Source organism: Neomonachus schauinslandi, chromosome 6, assembly GCF_002201575.2.
Source record: "Neomonachus schauinslandi chromosome 6, ASM220157v2, whole genome shotgun sequence".
NCBI classification, from domain to species: Eukaryota; Metazoa; Chordata; class Mammalia; order Carnivora; family Phocidae; genus Neomonachus; species Neomonachus schauinslandi.
In genome coordinates this window covers 154,497,834-154,507,597 of record NC_058408.1, presented here as the reverse complement: position 1 = coordinate 154,507,597, position 9,764 = coordinate 154,497,834, and the positions used below count along the sequence as shown (strand labels likewise).

Here is a 9,764-nt window from a genome sequence, read left to right as displayed (position 1 = left end):
ATGGATTCCAGGAGCACAGGTAGGGGAACTGGGGTAAATGGAGGGGGTCCCAGGGTGCATGGAGGGGATCTGGGTGTGGGGCCCCAGGGGGCCCGGGGCACATAGAGAGCTGGCTGGGTGGGTGGGGCATGCACATACCCAGGAAAGGTGCAGTCCAGCCCCGGCAGCACGGTGTACTCCCCAAAGGGTGCGAGGGCCACCAGGTCCATGCTATGGGTACCGCTCACACAGCACTCCACATTGAAGAAGCTGTTGAGGATGGCCAGCTTGAGCTTCCTGGTCTCCTCATCCTCTGTCCAGCCAGCCGCGTGCTGACAGATCTCCTTCTTGAGGTACTCCCCAACGCTGGGCACTGGGGCATCAGCCATGTGCAGGAACTCCCGAGTCTGGTCTATGAGACTATAGAACAGACTAGCCATCTCCACCACCAACTCACGGCTCACACTTACCCCAGAGCTGGCGTAGGACACAGATGGCAGGCCCACATGACCCCCAGTTTCGATTAGCTGGTTCTCCTCTGACAAGTCCTTCTCCCCTAGCAGCTGGTACTTGGCAGCCAGCTGAAAGACGGGGTTGCCCTGTGAGGGCCCGTGGATCCAGTGAGCACCTAGCTCTACCACGCCACCTGGGAGGGGCAGCAGATGACACTTTGAGGTTCTCTCCCCACAAAGGCCAACCCTGAGCCCTTCTCCTGAACCACACCAGCCCTGCCCTTCCCAAATATGCTCTAAAAACAGCCCCAGGGACACACGGTCCCTGAAGACTACAGTCCTAGGGCCTCGTCAGACCTAGTTTAAGGGGAACATTTGAAGGGGGGGCGCTGACCTGCACCCGCCTTCGGAGGACACTTGGAGAGCAGGCATGGGGGCAGAAGGGGTGCCTGGGAGTGACCCGGAGGCTGGAGGGGAGGTCCTTGTGGGACCCAACCAGAGTGACTGCAGAGACATAGGTTACCCTCCCCGGCAGGGGCCGGCCCTGCCAACGCGGCAGCTGAGTTTCGGGGACCCCTGAACTTGGCCTGATCAAGTGGGGTGGGGCGGAGATTCACTCGGGGCGCCAGGTAAGGCTTCCGGGTCGGTTAACCCAGGTGCAGGCCGGACCAGGAGCGGCAGAGCCCGGGCAGCACCCGTTGCGTTCTGGAAATGGGCTCGGGGAAGGGGTTCCGGGAGAGGCCGTTACCGAAGCCGCGCTCCGAGCGGATGCGGCCGCCGGCGCGGGCAGTGGCCTCCAGGACCCGCAGCTGCTGGAAGGCCGGGTGGCGGCAGAGCCTCTGCGCGGCGCCCAGCCCCGCGATGCCGCTGCCCACCACCAGCACCCGCGGGCCGCGGCCCGAGCCCTCCGCGCGGCCTCCACTCGACTCCATCGCGCCGTCCGGGTCAGTCCCCGTGCGCCCCCGCCGCTCCGAAGTGCGGAGAGCGCGGAGAGGGCCCCGGCAGGGCCGGGAGGTAGGGTGCGGGGCGGGGCGGGACTGGAGGTGGACGGGAGTGGAGGCGGGGCTAGAGGCGGAGCAATAGGGGAGGGGTAGGACGGGGTAGGACGGGGTAGGACGGGGTGGGAGCACTGGGCGTCCGGCGTCGGGATGGGGGCACGGGGCGGGACGGGACTGCAGGTGGATGGGAGGGAGGAGGGGCTAGAGGCGGAGCGATAGGGGCGGGGCGAGGCGGGGCGGGGGGGGGAGGGGCTGGAGGCGGGAGGGCGGGGTTGGAGGCGGAGCTATAGGGAGGGGCGAGGCGGGTGGAGGCACCCGGCTGCGGGAGTGGGCCTGGGGGGTGCGAGGCACGGAGGCGCAGGCGGGTAGGTGGAGCGAGGAGCGAGGAGCGCGGGGTGAGGCCAGGCCCGGGCGCCAGCCGCACCACGTAACCCTCTGGGCTGGGTTTGGGGCTTCCCCTAGAGTTGCGGCCCACGTGCGGGCTGCAGGGCAGGGTGAGAGCGAGCGTGGCTCCGTGGGTGCGTGCAGCCCCGCTGCTGGGCGGATGTCCCCACGGAGGGAGGATGGGGCCGGCCGTCCAGGCGGCTCGTGTCTCCTTACAAAGGAGACGTGGGAAAGGCGACCAGAAGGTGGGGGAGGTGCAATGAAACATATGTTTGGGGTGCAGCCACCCTGCCCCTAGTGTCACCTGTTGCTGGGAATAACAGCTCTCTCTTTGGGGGAAACTTTACCCCCCACCCACTCTGGCACCTGAAGCAAAGCTGCTGGTTCAGGGGGCTTCCTTCTCAGAGGTTCCCCTACATGCCATCTGGTTCCCCAGGGTTCAACTCAGCAGGGTCACTGGGCTGCGTCTGGTCTACTACTGGGGACACGTCAGCCCACAGATTAAAGATTCTTGGAGGTCCCAAACTCGGCAAAGTGGCTGCCGGTCTCTGGGTTTCTCACAGGTATGCCCATGGTGAGGGCCCTGAAGTGACCCCTGAAATCAAGATGGTGGTGGAGCCCGAGCAGCCCACCTGTTACCAAAGTGGCCAGTTCTTTTCCTACTCAAGACTGTTTGCCAAATAACCAAACCATATTTGATAGCAAGCTGGTAATTTATTCAATAACCAGAGAATGGAGAAGGGAAGTTCATGCTCTAAAGGCATCTGCTTCCTGATTAGGTCTCATGGTGAGGGTTATACGGGGTTAGGGTAATTAAAGGGCTGGTAAGCAAGCTGACTAGGGGTGTTTTAGGGAAGAGGAAGGGGGCTTTCTTGGAATCAGACTGCCACCTCTTTTTTTCCCTTAAATGGGTGCAATTGGATCTGTCAGGGCATAGTAGGTGTTTGGGTTTTTTTTAAGATTTTATTTATTTGACGAGAGAGAGAGGGGCAGAGCAGCAGGCAGAGGCAGAGGGAGAAGCAGATTCCCCGCTGAGCAGAAAGCCCAACACGGGACTCGATCCCAGGACCCTGAGATCATGACCTGATCACCGACTGAGCCACCCAGGCGCCCCTAGGTGTTTTTTGTTATTACAGTGATACGGTAATGTCCTGAGGTCATCTGGAGGGTTAGCACAGTGTCTGAACTGAATCAAACTGGTCCAGAACTGGGTCACTGGGGCTTGTTTGGAGCTTGTGGCTTCTGGCTGTACCTTAGTTTCTTGTGGCAAGCAGCACCTGTAAGCAGGGCGAGAACAGTGGGTTACTGTGGCCTGTTTGGAGCTTGTTAGAGTCTCGAGGGACACGCCCACTGCCCCGACAAGGCAGCACTGTGCCACCTTCACGGACCTGACTGTGGGGCTGTGAGGGACAAATCTGCATGCTCGTCCTTGGGTGAAGGAGGCCTCCTGGCATGGGCCTTGGCCACTCTGGGCAGACCAGCTGGCTAGACACTGGCCCTCTCTCCAGGTGGCTGGCAGTACCTCAAGGCTGCAGCCCCATTTTCAGGTTGCAAGGTCACTGTCCTCGCCCCATCAACTGACTCTATCGCCCTTGAAATTACCGTGTCATGTTTTCAGCTATCCCGTCCCTTTATAGTCTGCCAGTGGCCACCAGCAGTGGGCCCTAGTGAAGGTATTCCAATACTCACCAGTCGTTTTGGTCATAGCCATTCTAGGATGTAGGAAGTGGTATCTCATTGTGGTTCTGATTTGCATTTCCCTAGTGACTAATGATATTGAGCACCTTTGTGTGTGTGCACTGGCCGTTTGTATAGCTTTATTGGAGAAATTTCTGTCCAGTCCTTTGCCCATTTTTTTAAAAGTTCATTTTTTTTTTAGTAATCTCTACACCCAACATAGGGCTCAAACTCATATCCTTCCAACTGAGCCAGCCAGGCACCCCTCCTTTGCCCATTTTGTAATGGTTTGTCTCTTTGTTATGAAGTTGAACATGTTCTTTATATATTCTAGAAAGAAGACCCTTACCAGATATATGATTTGCAAAAATTTTCTCTCATTCTGTGGGTTGTCCTTTCACTTTCTTCATGGTGTCCTTTGAAACACAAAAAGTTTTTGATTTTGCTGAGGCCCAATTTACATATACATATACATATACATATATATGAAAAAAAATAAAGGGAAACCTCACCAAAATGGAGTCAGGAGCCAGAAGGGGGAGCCATACCATTCCATGGTATTGATTACAGGAAGAATTGTGAATTACAGACCCTAACAAAACAATCCTCAACAGGAGAGTCAACTACAGGCCCCAAAAGGTGGTGAACCCAAGAGGTGAACATACAGCCTCCACAAAAAATGGCCCACCCCTGCACCTCAGCCAAGAAGCCCTCTTCACCTGGAACTCTTGCTTCTCTCCAATGGACTTTAGTTCAAAGCAATCCCTGCCAATGTCCTCCTTCTCCGTAAAATGAAGTTCCTCTCCTTTGTTGGACTGGCACATGGTTTTTCTATAGCTTGCAAGTCCCTAATTGCAATTCTCTGCTATTCCCAAATAAACCCATTTTTGCTGGTAAAATAAGTGACTTTTATTTTGAAGGTTAATACAAATACATTTTTTTTTTGGTTTTTGTCACTTGTTCTTTTGTCCCTAATTTTATGGAGGACAACAGCTGCTCTCCTCGACACCAGCCCTGGGGGCTTAGAAAAACTTCTTTTATGCTGGAACCATTTCATTTTGTGTGCCTGTCACAGGGGTGTAGCCCACGCTGACACAGTCTCCTTTAGCACCGGGTTGGTAATCTGTTTGCATGAAAATGTCTTTATTCTACCCTCAGCCTTGAAATAAACTTTTCTGAGTATTCAATTCTGGTTTGAATTTTATTATTTATTTGAAAAACGTCAGTTTTACTTTTCATTTGTCTGTCTTCTGTCTCCGCTATTTGCAGAACCTGAACAAGAATTCAAACGGAGGCCTGGTAATACATGTCTGAACACCTACGTGTTATAACCAAAAAAATTTAAATACATTTAAAATGTCATTGTTAAAAATTAAATCTTGGGGCGCCTGGGTGGCTCAGTCGTTAAGCGTCTGCCTTCGGCTCAGGTCGTGATCCCAGGGTCCTGGGATCGAGCCCCGCATCGGGCTCCCTGCTCGGCGGGAAGCCTGCTTCTCCCTCTCCCACTCCCCCTGCTTGTGTTCCCTCTCTCGCTGTGTCTCTCTCTGTCAAATAAATAAATAATAAAAATCTAAAAAAAAAAAATTAAATCTTACTTCAATAAACTACATAATCTTGCTGCCACTTTTTTTTTTAAAGATATTTGACAGAGTGAGTGAGAGCGAGAGCACCAGCAGGGGGAGTGGGAGAGGCAGACTCTCCACCGAGCAGGGAGCCCGAGGTGGGGCTCGATCCCAGAACCCCGGGAACCAGGACCCCGGCCAAAGGCAGACGCTTAACCGACTGAGCCACCCAGGCGCCCCTTGCTGCCGCTGTATTTTCCGTGTCTACGCGCTCCCTTCTGCCGGGACTCGTTTGCACCCTGCAAACCCGGTTTCCGCTGACTTCGCGGGGGTGCCTGCCCCGCAGCGGGCGGGCTGATAGGCTGGAAGCGCGTCCCTGGGAGTGGGGGGGCGTCGGGGCTCCGGGTTCCGCGAGCGGCGCCCTCGGGTCCAGCCCGGAGCCTGGCCTCCGGCCCCCAGGGCTCGTCCCGGAAGTAGGGGAACGAGCCCTGGACGTGGGGGCAAGGGTCGAAGGCCAAAGGTCAAGGGGAGGCGCCGGCAGGCCCGGGGGGTAAGAGGCCGCCGGGCCGAGGCGCGGCCGGACGCGGCAGGCCTGCCCTCCGGGGTCTTCCAGGCGGCTGCCCCACGGCTCAGGGTCATCGACGGCCGGCATAGGGCTGGGGCCGCGCCACAAGACCGACCCTCCGAGCCCCGCTCCCGCCCTGCCCCTCAGCCCGCCGCGGCCTGCAAGCCTCCTTCGGCTCCCGGACCCTTGGCCCCGCCCCCACCTCGGCACGCCCCCTTCCGGGGCCCGCTGGTCTCGCGATGCCTGCGCCGTCTCGCGGCGCCGGGCCGGAGGCGGGCCGGGCTCTGACTGGCGTAGCCGGGGGCGGCTCCGCGGGGCGGGGCGAGCCGTCCCCACAGCGCCATGGCCGCCCTGCGCGCCATCCTGTCCCGCGTCCGCTGTCCGCTGCGCCCCCGGCCTGGCTGCGCGGCCTTGCGCCCCTTCGTCTCGGGTGAGTACGGGACTTAGGGCGCGTGGGAGTCCGGCACCGCGGCCGCACCAGGGACTCCCGGACCTCACTCCCGGGCCTGACCCTGGCCGCCCCCGGAACCCCCGGGCCTCACCCCCTCCATCACCCCTGATCCCGTCCGCGCTCCCACTCCTCCCTGTGCACCCAGGGCCCGGCCCGGCCCCCCTGCTGTCCGGCTGGGCTCGCCTTCCAGCACCTGCTACCTCGGCTTGCTGATCTCTGGGGTTAGCCCCTCAGTTGGGGGGACTCATGACTAAGTGCTGAGACCTCTGGCCATTTCATGTGGTTGCTGGCGGTGAAATTCTGCAGGGTTTACAGGACTTTCAGAGAATGTGCAGTTGGGCCTCTGGAGTTGGCAGAGGTCCCGTGTTCTGTCCGGCAGTGCCTCCTGCGCAGGCCTGCCCACATCCACTGCTTTTCCCAAGTCTGTTTTTCGGACTCTGCCTGCCCCAGCGGCTGGGCCTGTCCTCCACTCAGGTCAGGGCCTCAGGGCCGCAGCGCTCCTGAGGAACTCTGGGCCCTGTCCCTCCCTGAGCTGGGGGTGGAGTCCCTGCATCCTCTTCCCGCACCCGGGTATCCACTTACCTGCCCAGCTACCAGAGCATGTTGATTTTACCCTAAGTTCCCTTTGCTGACCCGCTTCTTCGGGTCATTTCCTGGGCTGCAGACACCCTGCTGCTAAGCATTTCGCCTGTGTTACTCCCACCAAACCCCAGGGTGCTCACAGACACACAGACCTACGGCTTCTGAGGTTACTCTTTCCCTCTCCAGGCTATACCGACCGCGCCCCCCCGGTCAGCAGCCTGCCCCTCCGGCCCGAGGCAGTCACCGTTCCCCGGTATGCCTCCCGCTCTGTTCTGTGCACACTCGGCTTTGCTCCCTCATCCAGCTGGCGTTTGTGGAAGGAACCTATTTACCCATCCCTTGTTTCTGCTGAGTCACAGGATGTCTGTAGTGCAGGTTCTGGGAAGGTAGAGAGTGGTGCAGAGGCCACCGTGAGGCTGAGAGCTGTGTGCTGCTGCCTGAGGTCTGGGCAGCGGACATGTCGGGGTCACTCTGCCCATGACGGGTCTGATGCCTACACGAATGGAAATCCCTTCTTCCCCCAGGTGCTGATTTTCGGTACATCATCGCAGAAAAGAAGGGGAAGAACAGCAACGTGGGCTTCATCCAGCTGAACCGCCCCAAAGCACTCAACGCACTCTGCAATGGCCTGATCACGGAGCTCAACCAGGCCCTGGAGGCCTTCGAGGAGGATCCGGCTGTGGGGGCCATTGTTGTCACTGGTGGGGAGAAGGCCTTTGCAGGTGTGTGGGCAGCATGGCAGCAGTCGCCCAGGTGTGCGAGGGGCGGTCTGACTGCGGCATGTGGTATTGTGAACAGACTTACACCTGCATGGTAGCATCAGAAAAGTTAGGACAACTTGGGGTTAACTTAAACCTAGCGTAAAAAGACACAGGTACTTCTCAGAGAGCCACTCTGCCTGTTTAACGTTCACGCATGCTTTGCCAGCAAAATAAGATTATTCAAAGTGATTCGGGTCCTTGACAATTAGGTTTTGTGTGTGTCAAGGGGTTAAGTGACTGATGAATAAGCCCAGCCTTCCCAATCCAGCTTGCATCTGTTTCCCTCCGCGTCACCTCCATCAACACATAGCATGGCATGTCACCACTGTCCCTGCTGCCCGACTCTGTCCAGGTGGCCAGCACCTCACAGGCCCCTTAAGCATGGGGCCCTGTGTCAGCCATTCCCAGCAGCCCCTGGTGCCTACACACAGTGCACACTCGTAGCTCCCTGCTGGTTTGGGGGTGCAGCAATAGTGGGGTCTCTGCTCTCTAGTAACTGGGACTCGTTTCCACCCCCAGCTGGAGCTGATATCAAGGAGATGCAGAACCAAACATTCCAGGACTGTTACTCCGGGAAGTGCTTGAGCCACTGGGACCGACTTGCCCAGGCCAAGAAGCCGATCATAGCTGCTGTCAATGGCTACGCCGTGAGTGTCAGACCACATCTCTTCTCAGCGCACTGGGAGGCATCGGATAACCTATTTTCATTTTGAGAAGGCTGGAGTTTAGTTACAGTCACACCGTTCCTGCCGAGTAACGCCACAGATCCAGGACGTGCAGAGAGGAGGTGCTGTAGGCACAGCTTTCGTTGGCGGGTGTTCCGTTGCCGGCTCTCCCGTTCTCAGCCCTCCTGGCGGTCCCGGTGACTGCTGGGAACGTCTCCCCTCTGCTAGGCCCTAGGCCACACGTTGGCTTTTCTGTATGGTTTCAGTGGCTCCAGCCTGCTGTGCAGCTGCAGGCTGACCTCTTCTGCCACCCTCGAGAGCTTGGTGTCCTCTGTGTGGTGTCTGGGTCTCTGGGCACAAGGACACTCAGAGGCCCTGGGGCCGATGGTGGTGAAGCGGTGTGGGCAGCTCAGCTCGTGATCATGTAATAAAGCTCCCTGTGGGTAAGGCGAGGTCAGCCAGTCAGGTTCATTGGGACCACAGTCCAGCCTGCTGGTTCACAAACTCTCTCTGGCTGTTCTCGAGCCCCCATGGCAGAGCAGAGACTGTGGGACCCCAAAGCTGAAAGAGTTTGCTATAGGGTCCCTCTCAGAGGGGGGTCGCCAGCATCAGCCAATTGTAACTAACTTAAAACTTTGCATCTCTGTTAATCTTGGCTACACCCTGGGCCGTGTTCATTTTGACGGGAAATTTAAATAAGCAAATGGAGTAAATTTCTGACTGGGTCCCCTGGCGGCACCTCGTGTTTTGCAGCTTGGTGGCGGCTGCGAACTCGCTATGATGTGTGACATTATTTATGCTGGAGAAAAAGCCCAGTTTGCACAGCCGGAAATCCTACTGGGAACCATCCCAGGTAAAGAGTGAAGATATCTCTAGCTTAAACTCTCCAGGTAATTCTCTAGAATCTGCCCACATCTCAGGAGCTTATCGGCTTTTCCAATAATAGACAAAAGTATGTAGCTTACATCTGACGAGGGACCCCGGCTGTGGTATGAGTATTGGCCGGCGGCCGCCTGGCTATACCCATTGCTCCCTCTGCTGACCAGCACACTAAGCCCCGGGGGCACAGCGGCACTCAGAGAGTGGCCCTGGGGGCCTCGGGTCTATGCAGGCTGCTCTGATGACAGCCGGATCTTTTGTCAGACGCTCTTAGGAAATGCTGGCCACATACCGCGCTATAACTGCAGTGATTCCTGCTTGTGGCCCTGAGTTCAGCAGAGCGGAGAGTCATCCCCCACGTGGAGGTGACGGGAGCCGTGGGCAACCAGTGACTCCTCTGTGCCCCGGGGGGCCACCTGATGAGACCTCCGGGCTTATGGCCCCACAAGTCTCTGCCCTGCATGTAGAGCCTGGAGCTGAGGGCATCTGAGCAGCTGTCAGGTCAGGAGAGGGTGTCTGGGGTCGGCTGAGGGCGAGCAAAGCCCTATATGACCTCTGCTGTCTGCTGGGCTCTTTCCATCCCAGCGCCCAAGGCCTCTGCTTAATTGAGGCAGCACATGAGTCTGTTGGATTGTGGGTGTCTCCATCAGGTGGTCCCCTTGGCTCACCCTGGCAGCCCGGGGTTCACTGTGGGGCGGACGTTCACTGTGGGGCGGACGGCAGGGCCCGGGGTTCACTGTGGGGTGGACGGCGGGGCCCGGGGTTCACTGTGGGGCGGACGGCGGGGCCCGGGGTTCACTGTGGGGTGG

At 58.1% G+C, this 9,764-nt stretch overlaps 2 protein-coding genes across 4 annotated transcripts in view; one reads left to right on the top strand and one right to left on the bottom strand.

Moving 5' to 3' along the window:
- PAOX (polyamine oxidase) overlaps positions 1 to 1,457 on the bottom strand; it is a 21,348-nt gene extending 19,891 nt beyond the window's left edge. For both annotated transcript variants that reach the window (XM_044916639.1, XM_044916638.1), the window contains exons 1-2: positions 1,180 to 1,457; positions 139 to 625 (exon numbers count right to left, since the gene is read on the bottom strand). In XM_044916639.1, coding sequence (XP_044772574.1) covers positions 139 to 625; positions 1,180 to 1,363 — 671 coding nt within the window. In that variant the 5' untranslated portion in view covers positions 1,364 to 1,457. The remainder of the gene's footprint in view (positions 1 to 138; positions 626 to 1,179) is intronic.
- Positions 1,458 to 5,911: 4,454 nt separating this feature from the next.
- Positions 5,912 to 9,764, top strand: part of ECHS1 (enoyl-CoA hydratase, short chain 1) — a 7,958-nt gene continuing 4,105 nt past the window's right edge. For both annotated transcript variants that reach the window (XM_044916637.1, XM_044916636.1), the window contains exons 1-4: positions 5,912 to 6,047; positions 7,175 to 7,372; positions 7,931 to 8,058; positions 8,830 to 8,929. In XM_044916637.1, coding sequence (XP_044772572.1) covers positions 5,960 to 6,047; positions 7,175 to 7,372; positions 7,931 to 8,058; positions 8,830 to 8,929 — 514 coding nt within the window. In that variant the 5' untranslated portion in view covers positions 5,912 to 5,959. The remainder of the gene's footprint in view (positions 6,048 to 7,174; positions 7,373 to 7,930; positions 8,059 to 8,829; positions 8,930 to 9,764) is intronic.